This window comes from Lucilia cuprina, chromosome 5 (genome assembly GCF_022045245.1).
Source record: "Lucilia cuprina isolate Lc7/37 chromosome 5, ASM2204524v1, whole genome shotgun sequence".
In the NCBI taxonomy this organism is placed as follows: domain Eukaryota; kingdom Metazoa; phylum Arthropoda; class Insecta; order Diptera; family Calliphoridae; genus Lucilia; species Lucilia cuprina.
This window is the reverse complement of record NC_060953.1, coordinates 33,774,595-33,801,638: the sequence shown is the minus strand read 5'-3', so window position 1 is coordinate 33,801,638 and position 27,044 is coordinate 33,774,595. Positions and strand designations below refer to the sequence as shown.

At 30.9% G+C, this 27,044-nt stretch overlaps 6 protein-coding genes across 6 annotated transcripts; 3 read left to right on the top strand and 3 right to left on the bottom strand.

Moving 5' to 3' along the window:
* Nucleotides 1-54: 54 nt before the first annotated feature.
* On the top strand, nt 55-4,594 carry LOC111685722 (intraflagellar transport protein 122 homolog). Its single transcript, XM_023447999.2, has 13 exons — nt 55-303; nt 401-631; nt 692-1,739; nt 1,802-2,211; nt 2,274-2,756; nt 2,810-3,084; nt 3,142-3,289; nt 3,348-3,548; nt 3,606-3,726; nt 3,794-3,950; nt 4,017-4,129; nt 4,188-4,355; nt 4,414-4,594. The coding sequence occupies exons 1-13, from the start codon at nt 239-241 to the stop codon at nt 4,507-4,509; spliced, it is 3,516 nt and encodes a 1,171-aa protein (XP_023303767.2). The 5' UTR covers nt 55-238; the 3' UTR covers nt 4,510-4,594.
* Nucleotides 3,889-6,424, bottom strand: LOC111685723 (NADPH-dependent diflavin oxidoreductase 1). The gene is made up of 3 exons (XM_023448000.2): nt 4,207-6,424; nt 4,026-4,152; nt 3,889-3,964 (listed from the first exon to the last, which is right to left on the bottom strand). The coding sequence occupies exon 1, from the start codon at nt 6,337-6,339 to the stop codon at nt 4,573-4,575; it is 1,767 nt and encodes a 588-aa protein (XP_023303768.2). The 5' UTR covers nt 6,340-6,424; the 3' UTR covers nt 3,889-3,964; nt 4,026-4,152; nt 4,207-4,572.
* A 378-nt stretch (nt 6,425-6,802) lies between these two features.
* LOC111685727 (SURF1-like protein) lies at nt 6,803-8,284 on the top strand. Its single transcript, XM_023448003.2, has 5 exons — nt 6,803-7,105; nt 7,267-7,388; nt 7,446-7,640; nt 7,702-7,869; nt 7,938-8,284. The coding sequence occupies exons 1-5, from the start codon at nt 6,896-6,898 to the stop codon at nt 8,146-8,148; spliced, it is 906 nt and encodes a 301-aa protein (XP_023303771.2). The 5' UTR covers nt 6,803-6,895; the 3' UTR covers nt 8,149-8,284.
* A 337-nt stretch (nt 8,285-8,621) lies between these two features.
* On the bottom strand, nt 8,622-19,492 carry LOC111685724 (UDP-glucose 6-dehydrogenase). Its single transcript, XM_023448001.2, has 4 exons — nt 18,939-19,492; nt 10,117-10,255; nt 9,088-10,052; nt 8,622-9,024 (listed from the first exon to the last, which is right to left on the bottom strand). The coding sequence occupies exons 1-4, from the start codon at nt 19,095-19,097 to the stop codon at nt 8,848-8,850; spliced, it is 1,440 nt and encodes a 479-aa protein (XP_023303769.1). The 5' UTR covers nt 19,098-19,492; the 3' UTR covers nt 8,622-8,847.
* A 2,267-nt stretch (nt 19,493-21,759) lies between these two features.
* Nucleotides 21,760-25,307, top strand: LOC111685728 (cilia- and flagella-associated protein 52). Its single transcript, XM_023448004.2, has 11 exons — nt 21,760-22,078; nt 22,148-22,256; nt 22,440-22,540; nt 22,608-22,711; nt 22,904-23,331; nt 23,385-23,557; nt 23,623-23,852; nt 23,907-24,123; nt 24,190-24,427; nt 24,776-24,919; nt 24,978-25,307. The coding sequence occupies exons 1-11, from the start codon at nt 21,855-21,857 to the stop codon at nt 25,224-25,226; spliced, it is 2,217 nt and encodes a 738-aa protein (XP_023303772.2). The 5' UTR covers nt 21,760-21,854; the 3' UTR covers nt 25,227-25,307.
* Nucleotides 25,199-26,318, bottom strand: LOC111685730. Its single transcript, XM_023448007.2, has one exon. It carries the CDS (start codon nt 26,227-26,229, stop codon nt 25,321-25,323), a length of 909 nt encoding a protein of 302 aa, XP_023303775.2. The 5' UTR covers nt 26,230-26,318; the 3' UTR covers nt 25,199-25,320.
* Between the last annotated feature and the right edge of the window lie 726 nt (nt 26,319-27,044).

Here is a 27,044-nt window from a genome sequence, read left to right as displayed (position 1 = left end):
CACTTAGTGTTAGACGCCGCTACCAATATTTTTTTCCAGCGCAGATCTCTGTAACCATTAACAACAACAATTGTGGTAAATGTAAACAAACAAAAAACTGGACAAAAGAAAACTGGACATCGGAAAACCGGATAGAATTGTACTTTCTGATGGAATTGCTCTAGTTTCTAAAGAAAAAGATGGAAAAATAAAATATTAATATTTTCAATTATTTATTTGATAATTCAACGCTCAAAAAATGAGAGCTATATTAAAATGGATTGATAAAGTTGAATTTCCAAATACGAAAGATGAAGATATCAGGTAAATAATAAACACTTAGGATTAGCCAGACACTTTGACCTACTTTTAAAATACGTCTTAAACAATACGTATTTATGCGCCATAACTGTATTTTCAGTATCCATTGTGCATGCTACAATCCTGATGGTACGCAGTTAATTGTGGCTGCTCGTGAGCGTGTTTTAGTGTATGATCCAAAAGATGGTACTCTATTGAACACGTTAAAAGCCCACAAATATGTCGTTAATTGTGTTGCTTATGCCAGAGATGGCAAAAAATTTGCTAGTGGAGCCGCAGACAAAACAGTAATTGTTTGGTCACCACAACTGGAGGGTTTATTAAAATACTCGTAAGTTTAAAATGTGAAAAATAATACGAAATAAATGCTAAAACATATTTAATTTAACAGTCATGGAGACTCTGTGCAGTGCATGAGTTTTAATCCAATTTCACATCATTTGGCCTCATGTTCTACATCGGATTTCGCCTTTTGGTCATCGGATCAAAAAGCTGTTCAAAAGTACAAAATACATTCCCGTGTCAATGCTTGTTGTTGGACTAACGATGGTCAATATCTTATTTTGGGTTTGGCAAATGGTTCTATTACTATACGTAATAAAAGTGGAGAAGAAAAAGGTCGAATTGATCGCCCTGGTGGTGCATCTAGCGCTATTTATGGCGTACAATGCTGTCCCGCAACAGCAGAGCCCAATATCGACACTATAGCTGTAACCGATTGGAGTCAAAATTTATCATTCCATACCCTAGGCGGTCAAATGATTGGCAAGGAGAGATCTTTAGGTTTCGATCCTTTATGCTTGTCCTACCTCCCAAATGGCGAATATTGTTTGGTATCTGGCTGTACTGGTAATGTTCATTGCTTTACACGCGAAGGCGTTCGTTTAGGTATTTTAGGTGATACTGTTGATACTTCGTGGATTTGGTCGGTGGCCGTACATCCTAGCGGGCAATCCTATACAATCGGTTGCCAAAATGGAACCTTATCCACCTACAATATTGCCCTGACCACAGTGCATGCCTTGTACCGTGAACGTTATGCATTCCGGGAGCATATGTGTGATGTTATTATTCAACACTTGATATCAGGTCAGAAAGTCCGCATTAAATGTCGTGATCTAGTACAAAAGATTGCTATATATCGACAAAAGTTGGCAGTTCAGTTGCCAGAGCGAGTAGTTTTGTATGAATTGAATTCTGTTGAAGACCAACCAATGCATTACAAGGTAAAGGAAAAAATTCAAAAGAAATTCGATTGCAGTTTATTGGTAGTATGTGCCTGTCACATTGTACTGTGTCAAGATCAAAGATTGCAGTGTCTGGATTTTAATGGTGTCTTGCAGAGGGAATGGTTAATGGATTCATTTATACGATACATTAAAGTTATAGGGGGGCCAGCTGGTCGAGAAGGTTTAATGGTAGGATTAAAAAATGGCAAGGTAATGTTTTAAAATATTGAAAGTAGATTGCTCTTTTAATGGATTCAATTTCAATGCATTAGGTTTATCGCATCTTTCTTGATAATGCGTTACCTTTGTTGATAACTTCGGCTGTATCGGCGGTTCGTTGTTTAGACGTCAACGCAAATCGCACTAAAATTGCAGTGGTTGATGATGGTGGTCGTTTAGTGGTCAGAGACATTTATAACGATACTCTCCTGCACCAAGACACAGGAGTAAATTCAGTAACATGGAATACTCATTTGGATTCAATGTTGTGTTACACTCACACCACAGGAGGTCTTTCGGTTAGAGTAGGCAATTTGCCACCTAGAGCTCCGCAACAAATGATAGGTGTTGTTGTGGGCTTATGTGGAGCTACAGCATTCTGCTTAAGGGGAAATGTTATGCACAATGTTCCATTGGCTCTGGGAGCAACAATGTGGCAATTTATAGAAGCTGGCTTATTTGAGTAAGTGTTCGCGATACATATATTCTATCAAATGAATGTAACTAATTTATTTCATTATCTAGGGAAGCATTTCAAGTGGCCTGCTTGGGAGTAACTAATGCTGATTGGGAGGGTTTAGCTAAATCAGCTTTGGAAGCCTTACATCTTAATATTGCCCGTGATGCTTACGTTAAAATACGAAATTTACCTTGGCTTCAACTTATTGGAGATTTAATGGAGAAACAAAAACGAGGCCAAGTTCCCAAAGAGGTTTTACAAGCTGAAATTTGTGCCTATTCGGGTAAACATAAGGAAGCTGCAAGATTTTTCGAAAAATGTTCCCTCAGTATAAAGGCTTTGGAAATGTATACAGATTTGAGAATGTTTGATTTGGCGCAAGAGTTCATTAGAGATGGTAGTGCAGAAGAAAAGAAAAATCTTGTTCGTAAAAGAGCCGAATGGGCTTATTCCGTAAAGGAGCCCCGAGCTGCAGCAGAACTATTGTTAAGTGTAGGCGAACATCAAAAGGCCATCGAAATTGTATCCGAACAAGGATGGGCCGATGTGTAAGTATAGAAATATATTTTTAGAGGAAGATATTTTTATTTTTGTCTTTTAGTCTCTATGACATTGGTAGACGATTAAGTCAAAGCGAAAAAGAGTCTTTGGAATTGGTGGCCTTTAATTTGAAACGATTAAAAGCATTACCCCTAGCGGCAGAAGTATTTAAAAAACTAGGTAATGAGGCCGAAGTAGTACAATTACATGTAGAAGCTCATGATTGGGCAGAAGCATTTCGTTTGGCTGCCGATATGCCAGATATTCTACCTCAAGTACACTATCAACATGCACAATGGCTGGCGGAAAATGATCAATTTATAGAAGCTCATGAAGGTAGACATTTTTGTTATAAATTTATCTTTAACAATTAATAATTATTAAATTTCATAGCTTACTTAAAGGCAGGACGAATTAAAGACGCTAATCGTTTGTTAAAACAATTAAGCAATTCGGCTATAGAAGAGGAGCGTTTCTTAGATGCTAGTTATTTTTATTGGCTGCTTTCTAAGCAATACTTGGATATTTATTATGACAAAGAGTAGGTTAAAACATTTAAAAAGGTTTAAAAATGAAAAAATAATGTTTTATCTTCATAGAGTACAAAATCCCATTGATTTTCATTTGAAGGAATATCATTCTCATTTGCGAGTAGCAAAAATCTATTACGCTTACAGTGTAATATATAACTATATGAAGGAACCCTTTACAACATACTCACCAGTAAGTCTTTTTAATGTTTCAAGATTTATTCTAAATGAGGTAGAATATAAAGGTGCGCCAAAAGGAGTAAGCATGTTGTAAGTCTTTTGTTTAATATAGTTTTGAAAATAAATTTATATAATAATAATTTTCAGTGCTGTTCTGTTTACCTTGGCTAAGCAGGCCAAATTTCTACAAGCCAACAAATTGTGTTTGGTGGTCAATAAGCGTTTACAATCCCTTAAGCCTCCCTCTGGAGTTCAGGAACAAATTGATGTATGTACAAATATATTGAGAACAAAGATTGATTGTGGTTTAATTTTTGTGTTGTTATTAATTTCAGATAAATTATTTAAACAGTAAAGCATGTAAAAGTGGTTTTAATGATCCTGAAGAGTTATTGCCTCTATGCTATAAGTGTTCGAATTATAGCCAACATTTAAATGGAAATTCCTGTCCTACTTGTCGTCAGGATTATATATTTTCATTTATATCATTCGGTATTAAGTAACAACTAATAATTATAAATTTATATTAATTTAAAGTATTTTTTAACGTTACTTTAGAAATATTACCATTAGTAGAATTTTACCCGGAAATGGACATTACTGATAACGAAGCTGAACATTTACTCTTAGCTCCACCCAAAACCAATGAAGATCAAGATCCATTTAATGAGGTAAGTGGGTTAAACAATTACCGCTAAATAAATTAATGTAATTTTATATTATAATTAGGATACGGCGAGTGCCTTACCATTAAGTTTAGATCGCAGTGCCTTACGTTCTATAGATCCAAATCATGTATTAATTTTAAAACGTCGTTCTAAAGCAAATAGTAAATTTATATTTTATCGCAATATTTTGCCAGACTTACAAGTTACATATTGTCCTGAATGTTTGCTGGTAAGTTTTTTTTTACATAAATATTTCTAAAATTATAAATCCACTGTATTTTTTTCAGGTCTTTTATGCCGAGGATTTCGAGTTGCAAGTTTTACAAAAGGGCTTTTGTCCATTTTGTCGCACAGCCGCGGAAAAACTATTTGAAGATTATTAAATTTTTAGCTTAAATATATTTATTGTTTATATAAATTTATATTTATAAATAAATTTGTACTATTTAAGACCAAGTTTCCTCTTGATATCTTTTTGTTTTTATTAATTGTTCTATTAAGGCCTCATTGTTGTCCACAACTTTTGTAAAAGCTTCCTTTACAGACTTTGGCATATTTTTTGAAGAACCAGACACCAAAATAAATGCACCCTTTTCCATTATTAGAGGTTTCAATTTATCAGCATTTTCTTCAATCAAATGCTGTACATAGATCTTATTATCCTGATCTCTGGAAAATGCACAATAAAGGGAAATGTATTTCTCTGCATGCCATTTTTGCAAGTCTTCCTGAAAATGAAAATCATTTTTTCGATTGCGGCAACCAAAAAATACAAATACGACGGGTTGTAAACTATCATTTTCTGATTTGTTTATGTAACGGCTTTGTATTATGCTGCGAAATGGTGCTATACCAGTACCAGGTCCCACTACAATCAGGGGCGTGGAAATATCTTTGGGAAGTTTCATTGTGCCCGATTTTATACAACCATATATTTGTGTGTCTGGCTTAAGATTTTTGAGCCAATTTGAACACAAACCCTGTCTGGGAGTAGAGAGTTTTGTTTTGTATTCTACCACAGCAACTAGCAAATCCAGCTGACCTGATTCTTTGCAACTGGCTATTGAAAAGCTTCTGGGCTGAATAAATGTAAACATTTCTATTAAAACATTTAGCGACAATTTGGAGGAAGCATGTCGAAAATCTTGCAATACTTCCAAAATAGTTCTGCGAGGACGATTTATATAATTTATAAGATCATCCAGACCTTCTGCTGTGGTAAACTCTAAAAGTTTCTCTTTTTCCAATTCATCTTCACAGTTTAAAGCCAAAAGTTCAAATACCCGCTGACGAGGACGAAAGCTCAAATCCCATAAATATGTAACCATTTGTTTGACTGTCAATGGTTTAGAATAGCATTTGGGCAGGGGCATATCGTCATGAATACTGAAGATTTCCACTAAAGTATCTGGCGTGAAATCAAGTTGATGTTCTTGGGCCCATGAAAAGAAATCATCAACTTGTTTTGATGAATTTTGAGGTTGCACTTGTAGAATATCTCCCGGTGACCAATTTGTACTATCAGAAGTGGTAAATTCCAGCAATCTAACATCTTGAAAATGTGAGTAATCTGTTGTGCGTTTATTGCTTTTGAGAGTCAACTTTTCGGGCGCATCCTTATATGGCCAAAGAATTTGGTCATTATCCTCATTATTGACAAAGCCTTCCTTTTTTCCGTTTAATATTTTGCATTGCCATCTAAAAACTGATGCTGCATTATCTAGTCCATTCATGTCTTTTGCGTTAATATCAATATTTTGTTGTAACTGCTTCCAAAGTTGATCCATCCATGGTAAAGCTACTGCACTTAAACCGTGATCATGTTGATCATCACACAAACCTAAAGGTATAATCTGTTTTGCTCCTAGTTGTTGGAGTCGTTTATTTAGTTTCTTGGATGCATAATTGAACTTGGCATAACTAGAGTCCCCTAGGCCTAGACAGGCGAATTTCATATTCTCTAATGAATTGGAGGGTAAACTACGACGAAGTAAAAATTTCCAAGAATTACGCATATTATCTGGTTCATCACCGTCACCAGTGGTAGCTACCACAAACAATACTAAAGTCTGCTCAATTAGTTTATGTATGGGAAATTCATCCATAGGCAAGACTGGGCCTTGAAACCCATATTTCTTAGAGGAACGCCATAATTGTTCAGCTATATCTTGTGCAGTGCCAGTTTGACTACCGTATAGTATTAATAAATGCATTTTAATTTAAATATTTCGTAAAAATAATTGGAAAACTTTTAAACAGCACGAAATTACAAAAATGACTTTAGTTTCACAACAACAAAATTACAAAAAAGGTACTTTTTGTACTTTCTTGTTTTAACTGTCAAATGTACAGCTGTTTTACAGAGATGGGTAAAAATATAAGATAGTTGTTGTAATTGAAATAACTACTGAAGACAATACGGGGTAAAATAGAATTTATATCCTTTTGAAACTATTATGAATATAAAATAAATTAAGGATATTTTTATTTTAATATTTTATGAGATAAACATTAAAAACAATGCTATCTGTAAATATAACGGTTCCAATCCAACTTTCTCTAAGACAGAGTTGTTATTAATATCTGTGAAGAAATAAATTCAATCTGGCAATGCTAAATATTTGTTTTGTTTTTTCTTTTCCGCAATTTGAGGTTAGAACAGCTGTTTGCTTTTCCATTATTGTTGTTTTTTCCATCATTCGAAGAATTGCAGTAGAAAAAGTTATTTTTGTTATTATTGTGCAATAAAGTTTGTCAATAATTAAAAAAATGTTAAAGTTGTGTGGTCATTTGCTAAGAAACCAGACGAGACCTTTAATTGCCATAAGTGTTAAACAAAATATCAATTATTTGCAAATTGTATCAAAACCATCTCTAAGATGTTTACCTCAACGTAACGCAAGTACATCTTTAGCCGGTCCTGGAGCTCCATCAATGAAAAATGAAGAAAAGATAACACCTCTAGGATGGTTTTTAATGGTGAGTATGATTAAATTAAGTTGTAAATTTGTAAAGATTAGATACATGTATATGTACAGAAGGGAATGTATTTCTTGAGGGCAATCTTGATATACTTGAATCAATTCCAATTCTGTTTAAATGACTAAAACATCTCCCAAAATTAAAACTATTTTATACAGCTGATTCCAGTAACAACATTTGGCTTAGGTTGCTGGCAACTAAAACGTAAACTCTGGAAAGAACAATTGATAAAGGATATGGAAACTTTAACCAAAATAGAGCCAGTTGATTTACCAGAAGAGTAAGTATTAATCTTATATAATTGAGAAATTCATAATTCATGAATTTTTACTTCTAGTTTATCAACTTTAAAAGATATGGAATATCGTGCTGTTAAAGTGAAAGGTACATTTTTGCACGACAAAGAACTGTTAATGGGTCCTAGGAGTTTTATAAGACCTGATGGTGGAGAAACAGCAGGAGGTTTATTTTCACAACGAGATACTGGTAATGGATATTGGGTTATTACTCCATTTAAGTTAACAGGAAGAGAGTAAGTTTATACTGCACTATTGGTAGCATATTAATTTAATTGTATATTATTTTTTTTAAAGTGATGTAATATTAATCAATCGTGGTTGGATTTCACGTAAACATCAAAAACCAGAAACACGTTTAGCAGGACAAATTACGGATGAGGTGGAAATGACTTGTGTGGTGCGCAAGGGTGAACAGAGGCCACAATTTACTCCTGAACATAAAGGAGGTGTATTTTTGTATAGGTCGGTATTAAAAAGAATTTATGTATGAAAAAACTGCTAATGTTTTTTTTTCGATTTTCTACTAACAGAGATATAGATAAAATGTCTGCTTTAACCGGTGCTCAACCAGTTTTTCTAGATGCTAGCTACGCATCATCAGTGCCTGGCGGTCCTATTGGTGGTCAAACTCGCATCACTCTGCGTAATGATCATTTATCCTATTTAATCACTTGGTACAGTTTGTCTTTGGCCACAGCGTTTTTGTGGTATCGTACCATATTGAAAAGAAAACCATTTTAGAAATTAAACAGCATTTCTTTACTTAGTTAAACTATATTGTATCTTTATTTTATTATTGTTTTTTTAATTATTCTTTACATAATCATTATATGTAGATATGCGAAAAAGAAGATTTCTAAGAAAATTTTAAATACAAGTAAATGTGTTTTTTTTTATTCCTAATGCATTATAAAGTGTGTGTGTGTTATATTTAATTGATAGACAAAATTTGCATTTGTTTTAACATAACTTATATTTTAAATCAAATATTAAGTCTAAATTAAAAAAAAATGGTAAAATATTTTAAATATTTTACCATTTATGGTTAAATTTAAAAATATATTGCCGCTTAGTTGGAAATTATTTCAAAATTATTTTCCATTTAATAAATGAAACTTTCATAACAAGTAGAATGAATCTTAATTGTGAAAATCGTAAACATACTTCGATTCATATTTACATTAATAATAAGATATTTTTTGTTTTTGTTATTATTTCTTTAAATACTGTGCAAGGTCATAAGTAAAGACAAAAGTTAGTTCTCTTTAATTAATTAGAATAAAGTGTTTTTGTTTTATAAATAGGAAAAAAAGTAAGAAGAAAGTAGTAGAATATATAATTTGGAGGAATTCAATGCTTTTTCAAAGTTCATCTTCTTGCAGTGTGAAGACCATTGTTTCGTTTGGTAAAACTTGCATTAAGTTTCACCATTTTCTTGCCCTACAATTGAGGCACACTACCCCAGGAACGCATAAGACCAGTGCGTAGATACTTTTTGCCAATTGTTTGGACATGGAAACCGATTTGCTGTAAACGTTCGTGATCTAAAATTTTACGGCCATCAAAAATGTATGCTGGTTTCATCATTGATTGATAAATGCGTTGATAGTCAAGAGTCTGCAAAAAATTGGATGTTGAAATAGTTTTTTTTTTTTGGTTCTATTTTTTTAAACAACTTACCACAAATTCATCCCATTCTGTACACAAAACAATAGCATGTGTTCCTCTAACCGCGCTATAGGGATCACTGTGTATTTGCACAGCTTGCTTAACACTCTCGGGAGATTCTGTAACACAGGGATGTGTTAAATCATCAATGATTTGTTCGGGTTCTACTTTAGGATCGTAAATATCCAACTTAGCGCCTTCCTCCAACAATGTTTTGCACACAGCTATAGCTGGAGTTTCGCGAGTATCGCCAGTGTTTTTCTTAAAAGCAAAACCCAAAATAGAGATGTGTTTGTTGGAAACCGTATTGAAAAGACTTTCAATGATTTTTTGTGAAAAACGATTCTTTTGATACTCATTCATATCGATAACCTGTTGCCAATAGGCAGCAACTTCAGGCAAATTAAGTCCCTCACATATATAAACCAAATTAAGTATGTCTTTTTGAAAACAACTGCCACCAAAACCAACCGAAGCTTGTAGGAATTTCGGACCAATGCGAGAATCTAAACCAATAGCTCTAGCCACCTCAGAAACATCTGCGCCTGTGGCTTCGCATACTGCGGAAAGAGAATTAATACTGGATATTCTTTGTGCTAAGAATGCATTAGCGGCTAATTTTGACAACTCCGAACTCCAGGTATTTGTGGTTAAGATATTAGCCTTGGGAATCCAGTGTTCATAAATCCATGATAACTTTTCTACAGCCTTGTGACCATCAGGAGTTTCCTCGCCACCAATAAGCACACGATCTGCATGCAAAAGATCTTCAATGGCAGTACCCTCGGCTAAGAATTCAGGATTCGAAAGAATATCATAACGTATGCCGGGTTTTTGATTGGCATGTAAAATGTGCATAATACTTTCGGCAGCTCTAACGGGTACAGTACTTTTCTCTACTACAATTTTATTGGATTGTGCAATTTCGGCAATCATACGGGCAGCACTTTCAACATATTTTAAATCAGCAGCACGACCTAGACAAGATTTTTTAAAAAAATGTGATTTTTTGGGGGGTTTTTATTTAAGTTTTATTCTTACCTTTGCCATTGCCAAAGGTCTTTGTGGGTGTATTAACAGATATGAAAATCAAATCGGCTTCTTTAATGGCAGTCTCAATATCAGTCGAAAAAAATAAATTAACATTGCGGCATTTTTTGACAACATCATCTAGACCGGGCTGTAATGAAATTGAGACATATTTATAAATTAAAAATTTACTTTAAAAAATGGTGGTCACAATTTCATAATTTGTATGCTTGGATCAAAGTTTCGTATTTGTCTTCTTTTTAAAAGGAAATTTTTGAATTCAAAAAATATCTTTTCTGAGAATTTTTTTTTACAAAAAACTTTCAAATTTCAATTATCTTAATTAAACAGTAAAAAACAGTTCAAGTAGTTAAAGAAAATTCTTGCTCTCCGATAAGGTTTGTTTACTGTACAAACAAATAACAAAACTACTTGAAAAACACAATAATTGTGTTAAATAGAAACCATGGTAATGACATTTTTTCATTAAACAAATAGTAAATAACATTTTTACATTAAAATTTGCTACATAAATATTAATTTAGTAATTTTATTAATAATTAGTTGTTTAAAATTAATGTACTAATAATTAAAAGTAATAAAAATGTTAATAAATAAACGTGTCATTTGACACTAAGTAAAAAAGACTTTTCAAATAAAATATGTAATTATATCTAAAATACTTCCTCCACGAGGGTGTTACAACAATGTACGTTGAATTTTTACACACATTATGTAAATTGTAAATAAAAAATATATATATAATAATAATTCCAATAACTATGGACGTATATGAGTACATGAATTAGTAGACTCAACAATAGTGTTATTATTAATTATAAAAACAATACATGTATTGAACTATTTCAAGAATTTTTTGTTTCTTTTTTTTTGGTTTTTTGATGAAACGTGCAAAGCATAGAAAATTTTAATCGTAGAAAGACCTAAATTCTGGTATTTTGTTCTAAACAAATATGTAGTTACTACAATAACAAAGAGTTTAAGTTAATAAAAGTAACAAAAAAAACTACGAAATTTGAGTGCTAAAGCAACAGAAACAAGTAAAATACATCTGTTTTATTTTATATAAAACTAAACGAAAATTTGCCAAAATTCTATTGTTTACTTTGTCTAAATTTCAAATAATGTTTTTTTAATTTATATTTTTAGGAAACTTAATTAATTAATGTGATTTTTATAATGTATTTTATGATTTTAATTTACAATTAAATAGGATTGTATTTATTTTCTATGCGATTATAAACGGAAAAAAGAATACACATACATAGGTTAGGTTAGGTTGATAGAAGGATGTATACTACATCAAATCCGAAGAAATACAACTAGGCCATAATCAACCCTGTTGTGCGCTCCTTACCATGACAAATAAAGGGGAACTGAAACTCCTGAATGTAATTCCTAAAAATATTCCAATCAGTGTTAGTCAGGAATGTTATTTCCGCAATAACAAAACTTCCAAGATACTTGGATCTAACTTCGACATAAATAACTGTAACAGCTAGCATTTGGAAGATTGTTGGATGATTAATCAGTAAACTGAGTCATTTTTGACTCCTTTTGATGAGCTAAAAGTGATTAATAAGCTGGGCGATTAAAAAATGACTCGAAAATGATCCCCATATATGATTGAAAACTAAAAATTTGAAAAACAATAACAAAAGGTATTGCAATCATAAATTGATCATCCTGGTGTTTAAAATATGATGATTTTAATAATTTATTTTCTAGTCATAAAATTGTTCCTTATGTAATTGTTTTTGTTTATAACCCAGCAAAAAAGTGAGGAAAAAGATGTAGAATTTGAATTTGATGTAGAAAAATCCGATATTTAGATGACATGCTTATGTTAATTTCATTGGTTTTTCACCAAAGTTTGATGTACTCTGAATATGTTATTTGTAGTGACTTTTCTACATTTCTTTCCTCACTTGTCATTGGTTTTTCATTTGTAAGGAAATATTTGGTTTATAAAAGCGAAAACTATATAATCGCATTTTTAGATGTGATTAATATGCCGTTTGTAAAGTATGACATCGATTATTTTTTGTTGGGAATGAAATAGCTAAACTAACACTTAAAAATGACTTAAAGACGATTCAAAAATGAGTCGAAACTGATTAGAAATGGTGCTCAGAAAAGACTCTTTTGGAAAAGTTGGAAAAACAATATGTAAGGGCTAAAGTGAGTTGATATAATTCTCATTTCGTTTATAAAATTAAATGTATAAATATTCTAAGGAAGATAGTTGGGCGACTAATCACTAAACTAAGTCTAAATAATTCGAATTAATGTTTAAAATTTGATTTATTTGAAAAAAACAATAACAAAATGTATACCAATCATAAATAGGTCAACCAGGTGCTTGTAATATGATTGCTTAAAAATTTAGTTTGTAGTTTAATTTCGCGCAGTCGGAAGATCAAAAACTGTTTTCTATTGTATTTGTCTGTAACAAACATAAAAATTATTCAGATAAGACTCAAAAATGACTATAATATGATTTGGAAATAACTCAAAAACGACCAGTTATTTGGCTCATTATTGACTCAAAAAAGATGAGTCATAATTGATCAGAAGTGGGGCTCATAAATGACTCATTTAGAAGAGTCGCGGGTAGGGTACCATTTTCTCCCGACGAATGTATCATTTATGATCAAAAAATGAGCGCATATTTGATCATTTTAATCATGCGGAAGAGTCATAAATGACTCGAATGTGATCAAAAATTTCAAAAAATGCTAGCTGGAAAATAACTCGAATGTGATCAAAAATTTTAAAAAATGCCAGCTGGGCAGGCGTTATTTGCTGTGTATTATCAATATTTTGGCCTTTGTAGGCTTTATATTACAAAAAAAAAAAATAAATAATAATTATGATTTTTCCCAAATCATTTTCATTCAGAATAATAAAAATTCATTAATAGCATTCCCAATGTCATAACCTACACTTGCGGAACTTGTTAAAAGTGTGCAAACGTTCAATAGACATAATGTTCTTTAAACTTTCTTAGACAAGGTGGAACAACGAACCCAACATAATAGTGTAGGGTATAAATAGAATTAGGGAATTTATTCTTTTACATGTTTGCATCATTCCCATAATTCTTCAAAAACAAATAAAACAAGTATGAGTGTGTAGTTGGGCATGGCCGACCATAAGATACCCTACACCAGTCAGTATGTTAATATAGATTATTTTTAAAAAAATAAAGTTTGGTCTTGGCACTGTCAGGTTCCGGTACTCGAAACATGACAGAACCAAAGAAGTTGCTAGTGGTGCAGATAAACCTGCATTGTAGAAATGCTCTTAGGTACATTATGAGACTGTTTGTTATTAGATTGTGTTGGTTGCCAGGGCACTGTTATGTGCATGGTAATGAAGTTGCGGACGTACTAGCTAGATTAGATTCGAACCTTCATATAGTGATCACCCACTTGTCACTATAATAGGTTGATATTCGCAAGAATTCGCGACATCATTTACCAGTCCTGGGATAGTAGATTGGATTGCAAAATATCAAAGGCCCTGTTGCGAAAACTTGATATGAGTGCTACCAAAATACTTGTAGGATTGGACAGACGCTGTCTAAGGGCTCTGGTAGGGTTTCTAACTGGACACTGCTCAGTAAGAACCATTATCAGTAAGTGGGACAGTAGTGTACCGGACTGTTTCAGGTTATGCGAAGATGAGGAAGTGGAGACGATCGAGCATATCATTTGCTAATGTCCTAGGGTACACAACCACAGGCTGAAATGAATAGGGAATATGTTCCATGGCGAACTGGGGGAAATTTCGGGAACCGCAGTCCACTAGGTTTTGTCAAGGGAGTGGGTGGACATACATCGTTTCTACGGTGTATAACCTTTGTTAACCTAACATATCAATGTTGGTAAATTAATTTACGTTTATTTTAAAGTTATTTATATACCCCCTAATTCACAAATAAATTTTTTATTTTATAAACGGTTTATAAACTAGATTTTGTATATGGAAATTAAATGAAAATATTGTTTGTGAATAAGGGGTATAGAATGATTAGTTATTAGTGTTTATAAGCGAATTTTCACCTTCAGGTCATTTTCTGAAGGGGAGTTTGTATGGGGGCCAGGGCCAAATGACACCAAATCATAACAAAATAAAATTGGTAGTATCATTTAGAGTTCTATAAAACTAAGTTTTGCAATGTTTTGCTGACATTATAAAACATTTAACTATTTGGGCGGTATTTATGTGGGCTAGACGAAATAATGGACCGATTTCAACTATTTTCAATAATCTTAATCGACTCAGAATGTGATTCTGAGCCTATTGGTATACTTTAAGTTGGGTGTAGGAACAATATTTTTGGGTGTTACACACATCAGCACAAATGCAGAATACCCTCTCCACTATAGTGGTGTAGAGTATAAAAACAGAAAATAAATTAAAAATTAAAACAGAAAATAAGATAAAATTATTCTTTTTTTAAACTTTTCTTGTACATTAATTATTTCTAAAACAGCATTTCAAAATTTATTGACTACAGTTGAGTAAATAATTATAATATATATTCCTTATTCATGATCATAGATTTAGTATGAAGAAAATTCATTTAATACATAAATATAACGAAATAAAAAATGTAAAGAATACTTCTTTTAAATATTCTTCAAATTGTTATTTTAACATGTATTCACAACACAGTCTATAGAATATATATGTATATATAATGTATAATTAAATATTGACTTATTCGAAGATTATTTGTTAACTCTTATTATTCAGCTGATTAAATACAAGGCTTTTCAAATAAAATAAAAGAAACGTCATATTAAAAAAGTATATTAAATATTAACCAAGTTTTACTTGTATCTTTTTTTCTATTAAATTTGTTACAAACCCTAAACTTTAATAAAATTTAATATCTTTTTTCATATTAAATTGTTTAAGCATTTTAAAAATCAAGTATTTTTTATAATGTTCTTGAAGGTATAATAAATATTATTTGCAATGTAAATATTAACATTTTTCTAAGTAAAAAAAACGAGAATTCTAAAAATAACTTTAAAAAGAACAAAAAATATACAAGATTTTATATAATAAGTACAATCCAACAAAAAAACTAAAAACTTGTACCTACAAACGTATATATGTGTAAGAAGAAATCTTTATTGTTAAAGATTTGTTGAAAAATCATTAAAATAAACATTAAAAAACTAATAATGATGAAACAAAATAAATTTATACTATTCGCATTTATGTGGAACAAGGTTCATCATACACTAAAAGTGATGGCGAAAAATTAATTTTTAAAAGTTGGAAATTGAATAAATATCGCAAAAGATGTGTACTTTTAAAAAATAATTAATAAAATAGTTATTAGATTTATTATTTATTATAAAATTATTAGAGAAAAAAGTGTTTTCGTTCATACCCCTATTGTGTATGTTCTTAAGATATTTTTTTGTTTTCTTAAAACGGATATACAATTAAAAAATTGTTATCATAATTTGAAATTAATATGAAATCATTTAAACTAAATTTAACCTCATTTTAAATAACGATTAAAAAAAACTTCTTTCCAAAAACACAAATCAAATGATTCGTCAGTCACTTGATATTTGTAAAGAAAATATTTAAAAAAATATAATGAAAACAAAAAAAACTAGACAATAGATAAGAGTAACTAACTAAAGTAAATATTTCAATTAAGATAAAAAAAATTGCTGAAATAAAAGAAAAAAGTTTTGAGTAAAAATGTGCAACGCATACACTATAACATAGCAGTGTATAAGAAGTATTGAATGAATTGAAAATGGAACTAAATATTAAAGAGTGATTATATAAAAAAGAAGCAGTGTTCAGTAAAAAAACATTTAATTGAAATGTGACACTGCTCTTGCTGCAGAGATGCCCTAATTAATAAAAAAAAAAAACAGTTGCAAAAGAAGTTAGTTTAAAAAGAGTAGATAACAATATCTATTGAATTGAGGTCTGAATTAAACATTGTAGATACATAAGTTCAGTCTGTGTAGATGCGTATCTAATAATTAAAAAGGTTAAATTTTAAAATATTGTTAAAATAATAGCGAATAATTTTACGTTTCGAGGGACCACATACATATATATGTTCATTAATTGCTTTCTAGTGAAGACAGATTTGGAGTTATTTTTATAGACGAAAGATATCAATATAAACTTTAAGATATCACCACATTTTATAAATAAAGTTGTCTTCGCGTTGTTTTATGTCTAGGACAAAAAACGGCGTTTTTTCAAACTTCAGTACACAATATCTTAAATTCCATATGTGATGGCGAAAATCTGAGTTTACATGCTAAATTCTCTACATTTCTTTTTACGTATTAACCAGAGTAATTAGGACGAAACAAAAGCGGTTTTAGATGTAGAAAAAAATGACCGACATAATGCATATATCTTAAATTATCTTTCAACGTCCGAATGATAGATTCTTTTATACGTGCAATAAATTGGTTTGGATAGGATATTTACATAGTATTTAAGTCAAAGTGAATTAAAACAAAAACCATTTTTTACCGATATCGCAAAAAGTTCAATATATTAGACCCAAGTTTGTACTCAATGATGTAAACACACAGCATGCTTATATATTTTAGTTTCAATCGTATGACTGTTGAGTCCTTCAAACATTGTTAAATACGGATGACCTTTAGAGGCTCTCAAATTAAATTACAAAAAAAAAAACTTTTCATTAGGTTCTACGTCCCAAAATTAGGTTTAGGTGTCTCTGCGTTTTTCTACGTCTTTCTAAAAGTTGAAATTTTATGTACAGTGTAATTAAAAAACGTACCAAATGGTGACTTCTGAAATCTTTAGTGAAAGATGTTACAGATATTACAAATTAAGTTCAAAATTAAGTTCCCTGAACTGTTACCGTGAAGGAGTTTTTTCATTTATTGAATATTTTCTACATCTACAAATATAAATATATGTGCCCCATTTATAAAGAAAATTCTTGGCTACTGTTACAACAACATAAATTAAAGTCCAAAAGACACATCATCTGCCACATCCAAATAATACTAAGTATCGGACTTAAAATGGCAATAAGATATACTCCAGATGAACTGGACGAAACATATTTGTGTCATTGAAAACATATTGCTTAACGCCTATCTATAACAAATTTCCAAGAATTCTTGACTTATTTTTTCACAAAAAGATCTAAATGTCTTTCCATTTGAAAGCAATCATATCAAGTACTTGATTGAGTAGTCAATACGTGTTTGTAATTAATAAATTTAAAAATATATGTATGTATAATTCAAATTACAGAAGTTCTTATGACTGATGTACGTGGCTTTTTATAAGGAGTTAGAAAAACTACTAAACATTTTTAGATTTGATAAATTCTTTACACACAAATTGGAGTCAAAAACTTTCTTTGATTTTATTGTTTATTACTATTAAACTAATTAATGTTAGCAAAGTCGTAAATTAATAACAACTATAACATATATGAATGAATAAATATTCCCACGTCCACCATAAAAAGACACGCATACTCAGTTTAGGTTTGCCAGTGTGGCCTTAAAACAATCAAACAGACAAACAAAAGTCCAAAGCAATTCAGCACAATTATTATTATGTATGACTGAGGTGTCATTTAGAATCGAAAAAGGCCTCTTAGATTTCATTGACCTTGCGTACACACGTTCATTTATCTGTTTGTTGTTTAATAAGTTTTTAGTTTTATTATGTTTTAGTATGAAAGCAAAGCGAATAAAATTGGGAATCTACAATTCAATTTAAATAAACGAATCTCAACAGCATTAAAGAGTCTGAAAATGATAGACAGAGATCCATACATACATACATACATACATACATACATACATACATAACTATAAATAGATAGATAGACTAACTGACTGACTGGCTGATAGGCACTTGTACCTTTGGGTTGAGGATGGAGTTAAATAAACTATAAATGAATTATCGTACATAAATTTTCGTGAACTCGTGTGAAGTGTAAAGATGCAAACGAAGGTTAGTTATAATTCAGTTTTTTTTTTAATTTGCTTATTTCAATAGAAATAAAACTACTTTAGCTTTTTGTGAAAATCTAGTAAATTTTATAAGTAATTGTCTGTTTTTTATCTAACAATTCGATTTTGATTTGATATCCAATGTCAATGAACGCAGAAAGCACAAAATCTCGAATATAAACAAAATTTAACATGATTATTATTAATTAATACCAAAAGACCAAAGTAAGAGCGAATATTATGATACCCTATACCGATAAACAAATTTCAGAGATACCTATTAGGTATTTAAAAGTTGTATAATATGATTTCTTTATTGAATAGCTATAAGAATATTACATTTCTGTAAGTTATATCAGGTTTTCAAGATATCGTGTTCTAAATATAAAAATATTATATTTGAAATATTAAAGAGCTGCTTATCCTTTGTGTTATAGACAAATCATGATAAAATTTATGTATTAATTTAAATGTTTGAGCTTTATACTAATTTTAGTCATTTTCGCACAAGAATTTAAATCTCAGTCATTGTATGACCAAAACACTCTGCTTTACAAACATTAGAGGGTAGGGTACAACGATAAACAGGTTTGCCACAAGTGTTGTTGGCTTCCCTTTGGATAATATGTGAAATTTGCATAAAAGAAAAAAATAATCACCAAGCTACTACTACATACTTTTTAATTCTTTATTCTTTTATTTACTCTACACAAAATGATTAATTGCTGGGCCAGATAAAATAATCTATACACACATATACACACAATCACAAAACACAAACAATTTCAAGTGAAAAGTACTCACCTCGTATATGGGCAATTTATCGGAATTCCATTGAGCAATACGTTCAGAACTCTTGTCTACCACGGTCACAGTAATGTCTGGACATTTTAATGCCATAACAGAACATGTGGGTCCACCAACATAACCCGCTCCCATGCAACAAACTTTCATAACACTCATATCTTATTGTTTATTACTGTGGTTTTTGTTTAATTTTAAAGAATTAACGAATTTCTTATCTTAAATAGGCTTAGAAAGCAGGAAGTTTAATATAACTTTTTTTGTTTCGGTTTATTGTTGTTGTCAAAGCACCAAAAGAAAAAAAAAGAAGGAGGGAGGTGTTGTTGCAATGAGAATATGTTTCTTTTTCTCGGTTTGAATGATTTTTTTCAGATTTAACACGTTTCTTTGATATTTTAAAGCACTTTTTTATACATTGTTGTTTTACTTGTGATTTCAATTAAATTATACTTTATTTTTCACACATCAAAACATTAGAAATTAAATGCACAACAACAAAATTTTAACAAAAAAATAATAAGTAAAAGAACCCGTGCATCTACTTTTGCTTACAATTTTTTTATAAATGAATTCTCTTTGCAGAATTGTTTGACATTTATATAGAGAGCAGTGAATGGCAATGCTTATTTAAGAAGAGTTGCTTATTAAAGTACTAAACTTAATACTGTTTTTGTACATCCCCGTAGTAGAATACCAATTTAAAAAGTTCGTTATAAAATGATTTAAACAAAGGTTATCGTTGCTTAATTATTGGATAATCGATGGTAATCGAACAAAAGCAATAAATAAATGCATGATTATTAAACACTTTTTTACAGAAATTAATTACAACACAAATTTTAAAATTTTATTATTTATTAAGTTAAAATAATATCGTGAACATTAAATGTTCACCTTTTAAAAACATAACCTCACTTTGAGGTAAAACAAAATCATACGTTTCCTACGTTAAACAACGCATAACTTGGAAGCAATTATATGGAGAAATACATCAAAATGGTGCAAGTAAAGCTGCGTTCACACCTATCAAATAGTCGACAAAATGACGTGACCCATAAAAAATTTACATTTTGATTTCCTTTAAATATATATTCATTTGCACAAGCTTAATATATCTTTGACGAAATCATTTCAGAACGTCGTTATTATTTGTTTTGATAGGTCTGAAAGTACCTTAAGACTTAAAACTTTGAAAACCCAGTCAACAAACATAGAAAATAATTGCGATAACGAGAGAGTAGTAGTAAATATATGTTTACTAAGTTTGAGGTGAATTTTAGGATAATTATAGACCGATCTTTGCAGAATTTGTAGTAGATAGTTTTTTTAGAAAGGTAGTTTTATTCAAATATACACAATAATTTGTTGATTAATTTTAGACAACAAAAAAAAATTTTATTATTTGTTTTGACATTCCTTTGCTTTTTTTTTGGTATTTCGATATTCATCGCATTTTTAATAAATTTCGGATTAGTTAGTATAATTTAGGGACAATCTTTAGGTCAAGGATTAGGGATTAAATTAAAATTATCCTCGAAAGTTGTTTTTGAGTACTCAATTAGTTAATTTTGTTTGCTAGTTTAAGCGCCCAGGTCATTTTCGTGTCAAGAATAGACAGACACAGCTAGATCGTCTTAGGACAGGTTTTTGAGTAATCAAATGCCAATTAAAAATCAGATTAGCTTATCTAAAAATAAATTGATTCTGATGTTAATCCCCTTTGATGTTTTGAGTACATGATTAAACTTCGCAGTGTTGCCATACAAAACAACGGAAAACGCCACTGTTTGTTATTAAAACAATGCAAGTTTTATAAAAAAAGAAGAAGAGAATAGTAAATTTAAAAAGTAAATTTAACTTACATTAAACAATACAAAAATATATTGTGTAGTCCCCATAATCTATACTAATTGAGTAAATAAACATTTTAATGTTTATTTTAATAAAAATTGTATTAATTTTTTGGCATCAGCTGTTTACACTTTTGCATTATTTGCTCAATTTTAAACCATCTTCATTGGGCGCTTAAACTAGCAAACAAAATTGGCTGATTAAGGGCGGGTTTCTTACTCATCAGTTAAACTAGGCTTAACTTGCTGTTAGATTAAACTCGGAACAAATTTAGGCGGACTTTAACCGATGATTGTTAACTTTGTTTGTATTGCCAAGTTTTCACTCAAAAACATAAACAATGAACAGCTGTTTTTTGCAAACAATACTTTTGTAAAATGAAAAATTTTGGAAAAATGTTTAATAAACATTTAAAACAATAATTAATAAAATAAAATTTAAAGAAAATTGCAATTTACTTAAAATATTATTTTTTTGTTAATTGTGTTTTCTCACTTATAACTTGAGTTTAATTGGCCAATTACACTCAGTTAAACTAAGATAATAAGTATCTTTACTGATAACTGAAAAACACGAAACATATATTAAACCAGGTTTAACCAAAGAATGAAGATTATCTTTATCAGAAAAACTCGCCATAAGTATTTAAGAACAACTTCCAAAGATTATTTTTAATTTGATCCCTAATCCTTCACCTGAAGATTGGCCCTTTAGAAGCTTATAAAGATCCAGAATAACACGATTTAATTTTTTTAATAAAAAATAGCTGAAAGATCGTAATTTATATATTTTGTTTACACGGTAAAATTATTTTTTTAACAAACAATTTTTAATTGATATATTCTTGTAACACCTGGTTTACTAACTATGGTAACCATAAACAACTTGTTCTTTGTGTGAAAACTTTGACAATTTTTTTTGATGTTACCGTTAGCAACTCTTATTTTTCAAACAACTAAAAAATAATCGAAAATCTAACATTTCTATTTTTACAATTTAAATCTAAAAGACTGACAAAATACGTATATTTTTTATATATATTTCCTAACAATTTGCATTATTAAAATGACTGAAATATTAGAACCTAAAGAGTCTGTTAAACGTTTAGAACCTCGCGCCATTTTTGGTATAAATGGTAAAGTTGCTTTTGGTTTACATTTACATCCCGATGGTCAACATATTATATTTCCATTGGGTACAAAAATCGGTATCTGCAATACGAAAACGAATAAACAAGAATTTGTTGGAGGTCATACGAATAATGTATCCTGTTTGGATTTGAGTAGAAGGTGAATACATAAAATTAAAAAAAAATAATACTTAAATAATTTAATGCGTTCTTATAATTAAATTTCTAGCGGTCGTTATATGGCTTCTGGTCAAATAAATCATATGGGGTTTCCGGGTTATGTAATTTTATATGATTTTGCCGAAAGACGTGAAATAGTCAGACATGATTTACACAAGGTTAGTATAATAGACGATTTAAATTCAATGCTTTAAAAAAGATCTCATTGTAATATTAAAAATCGACTTTAGGTCCTAGATATCAGAATCATTCAAAAGTTGGGAGATATCTCCAAAACTAAAGCTTTATAAGCTATTTCAAAAAAGTTTCATATATATTTTTTTCTCTCAAACAATTTTCAGGTTCGTGTTCAATCTATTTGCTTTACTGCTCAAGATAAATACATGATTTCTGCTGGTGGACGCGATGACGGCACTATAATTGTATTCGATATTGAAACTCTGTAAGTAATATTTCTGAAATCGGATTTATAGTATGAGAAATAAATCAATAAATAATTTAATGTTTAGCTCTCCAATATGTAGGTCGGTTGGTGCTCGTTCCATAAATGGCAATGCTTTAGTTGTACGAGCTTTATTTAAAAATCCCTTGTATTTTTTGTCAGTTGGCGATCGTAAGTACTTAAAATTATTTTTTTAATGATTTTAAACGTCGTACAGTTAAGGGATTTTTGAATCCCTTTTCAGTAATGTGAAAAATTTGAACTTGTGTTTGTGATCTGATTAAACCCGACGATCTTCAAACTTTTTCTTCTTCTTCTTAACACGAATAAATTTTCGGTATTGCAAAAATATATTTTTTTCAGGTCACTTACGAGTTTGGAGCATCCATAGGGAGATGAAAAAGTTAAATGTTCATGATGTCTATGTGGGAAAACAACAGAGACTTTATATTTCGGTATGTGTGGATCGTAACGACGATTTCGCATATATTGGTACACAAACTGGTGATGTAGTAAAAATTTCCCTTAATTGCTATGATACAATAAATGTAGTGAAACCGGGACATTTCGCCTCAATGATGGGTGCCTATGGAACACATAATATTCGTAAACCTTATGGAAAAGATTGTGATCGCTATATTAATGGTCTGAGAGTGGTGCATATTGTAGGTGATGGTCTTTTATTAATGGGAGCCGGTGATGGTGTTGTCGAACTAGTTGAGGAAAGGCGTGATATAAAAGATAATGTTTTTAAAAATTATCCTAATCCAACTTGGCCCATGTTGAAGACCGTAAGTTTTTATATTAAAATTTGATGTTTTTATAAACCTATTTTTGTTTTTAGTTAAAGAAAACTAAAGTTAATGGTTCCATTACCTCATTGGTAGAAATAAATCCAATAGAGTATTATATAGCCACGGAATCAAATGAGATATATTTACTTAATATTAAATTATTTACTTTAAAACTTTTAAAGACATCTCACAAAAAGGCGGTACATAATATAGCATTTCCCAAGTAAGTTTATAATTAACTGTGTATATAAATGCGATTAATCTGAAAATTTTTGATTGCGTTTTAAGAAATTTATCTTCAGTTTTTGCTACTGCCGGTTATGAGACCATACGCATTTGGTCCACTAAACGTTATCAGGAATTATTGCGCATAATGGTGTATAATTTTCAATGTGCTGCCATTGAATTTAGCTATGATGGCAGTAGTATTATATCAGCCTGGAATGATGGTGTTATTAGGTCTTTTACGCCCATACGTGGAAGACTTATATATGCCATACCCAATGCTCATAATAAGGGTATAAACATGATTAAGAAATATGTAATTCATAATTATCTGAAATCCTTATTAGGTTGCAGTGCCTTGGCCATTTCTTCAAATGGACGTGTCTTAGTTACCGGTGGCATCGAGGGCCAGGTACGAGTTTGGAAAATTGAACCATTTCGTCAAAGTTTATTGGGTGTTTTGAAAGATCATTCTGGTCCGATAACTTCGTTGGACTTTAATAAATCAGATACCGAAGTTATATCGGCTAGTAGCGATGGCTCTTGTGTTATTTGGGATGTTAAGTAATATTTATATAAATTAAATTATTTTGCAATATTTTAAAATTAATTTTATCATTCTCTTTCTAGTCGCTTGACCCGCAAAACTGTTATAACAGCTAATACACAATTTATGACTGCTAAATATTTTCCCACTGGAGTTCAGGTTCTAACTTGTGGCACTGACGGACGCATTAGTTATTGGAGTGTTTATAATGGCGGTTTAATTAGGGAATTACAAGGTTCCTCGAAATCTTCAGTAAATTTTGTTGCAATCAATGCAACTGGAGATTATTTCGTTTCCGTGGGTAGTGATCAAAAGGTTAAGGTGAGTTAAGTCGAAAAAATATTTGAAAATTTCTTAGAACTGCAGAAATACTTTGAAAGTGTTCTAAGACCGTGGATGTTGAATAATTGCATCGATAGAATGGGGTATTAATGTATTATATTTGGCTATGCCGAATACTAAATACCCCTCACTTATAGGATAGTGTTTTATTAACACTATCTTATACCTTTTAATTTGAAAAATTAAATAATTAAACAAATAATGGACAGATCGGAATAAGTTTATATATACACGTACATATAAAGCAAATTCATGTATAATAATTAAAAACTTCTGAAATTCTATTGGCTATGATATAAAATGTTCAACAAATCTTTTTTGTTTCAGCTTTGGGATTATAATAAAGGTATAGTTGTGGCACAGGGATCTGAACATGCATCGGCAGTTAAAAGTGCAGCCTTCAGCCCATGTCGGAAATTCTTTGTAACTGGCTGCACTGATGGTGCTATAATTATATGGAATGTACCACAGGTAAATAAAAATTACAATAATAAAAATCTAATTTAAGCAATTTTTTATAATTTTCTAGGAATATTGGGGTAATAATAATCCGCCACAACCACATCTTTGCAACTCTGCTGAAGAGTTATCAGTTAAGTCAGAACCGCGTATACCAAGCAGTGCCCGTAGTCATCAAAGTCAACAAAAAGAAAATATAGATGGTCTAGTGGCTAAGACACCCAAAAATGATGTCTATTGTATTGAGTGTCCACCCGTAAATATGAATAAAAAACCGGAAGAAATTTGTAATGTTGTAACAGATGTGAGAAAATGTTGAATTCTATTCACATTCTTTTTTTTGTAAATCGGCTAAAAATATACATATATTTTTTTAAAATTAAAGATTTTTTAACTTAAATTTGAAAGCGTTTTTATGTTTCTTTTGGGTTTTCAACTATAGGCTGATTGGCGCGTTCTTCCTCATGACGTTTTTTACGTCGTTCCAATTCTTCGTGAGCATGTTGTTCACGCTTTTTAATTTTGTCTTCCTGTTCATTAATATGTTTTTTATATCGTGCCTCTTTTTCGGCTGGCGGTGGAGCCTTTTCTCCTTTTTTTGGGGGAGTTTGCGCTTGCGCTTGTTTTTCTTCTGCTTCTCGATCTAAACGTTCTTCTTCCTCTTCAGGTATTAAATTATTGGGTCCATGAAAAAGTGACGTTTTACCATCTCGCCAAGCAAAGCGTTTAGTTCGTCTGTACATGTATTCATAAGGAATATATTCAGGTTCGGGAGCTTCCTCTTTGGTAGCTAAAATAAAAGCGGATAATCCGAGGGCTAATGGAACTAAGGCATATGAAATAGTTCTCCATTTCTTGGCATTAGTTTTGGGTATATCGTATATGTCACATTTATCATGGATGTAATATCCACCAGGAGGTCCAGGATCTTGGGGTTGAACAGGCTTAGGTTGACCGCATTTCTTACCCTTTTTGCCCTTAGGTGCAGCTTTTTTATTGCAACCACCCGGCTTTTTAACCACAGCACTTGCTATTTCCGCAGAGTTTTGACTCTCCATAGGTGGTTGAATATTTTGCGTTGATGTAGATGGATTCGATGTAACGGTTGGGCTAGAAATTGCTTCTAACTCGACAGATTTTTTACTCTCATTTGGTGAATGAGTGTTTGACCTTGATTTAGATGTTTGTGCTGTTTGAGCTCCTAATGCATCCGTTAAACTTAGCGCTGCTTCCGGTTGTTCAGCGGCTTTGGAATATAATTTGTAAACATTATAACGTATTCTGGGGAATACTGGCATTAAAAAAGTCTTTATTCTAAGCATCGAATTAAAATTTTGCACGCGAAAATAAAAATCTTAGAAAAATTAAATATAAAACGTTTTCGGTTTTCAAACAATCAAAATTTTATTATTGAAAAAAATTTGACAGTTATTTCGAAATAAAAAAGTGTTTGAAAAAAACTAAACCCACTGTGATCTTATTTGTATCGAAACGGTTAATTTTAGCTGTGAATTCATATACTTATGCCTCATTTAATCTTGGATCTTTAAAATATGTTTCCAATTGTTCGTTTTCACTTTTACTTTCATTTAGAGGTTCCTCATTATCCGTTTCTTCTGACTCAATATCATTTAGATCAGTTAGATCTTCATTTGATTTTCTACCATAAAACGTTGGTAGCATTTTCCATGATAATGGATCTTCACTGGATCTTGTATTACGCATGCGTTTAAACATTTCAGCTGCTCCTATATTACTCATTGTGTAAACTGTTAACCCGAGAATTAGTGGCAGTATGGTAAACGAAATAGTGCGCCAAAATCGAGAGGGTCGTTCTGTATGAAAAGATGTTTGTAATATATCACTTTTTATATATTTGAAGAAGGGTTATTAGAATATTTTCCATTCAAAATATCGTCTTACCTTTTATCTTTGTTGAGGTTTCTTTATTTATTGTAGTTTTATGACCACCACCACTACCCTGATTACCACCACGGTTACCCCCTCTTCTAGATCTTTTAGATTTGGTTAATTTGTTTGTTTTTATAGTTGTTGAATCTTAAAAATTTGGAGTCCAAATTAAAAGGTTTTAAATTAAAAGTGTACAAGTATATTACTAACCTAAACTCTCCTTATG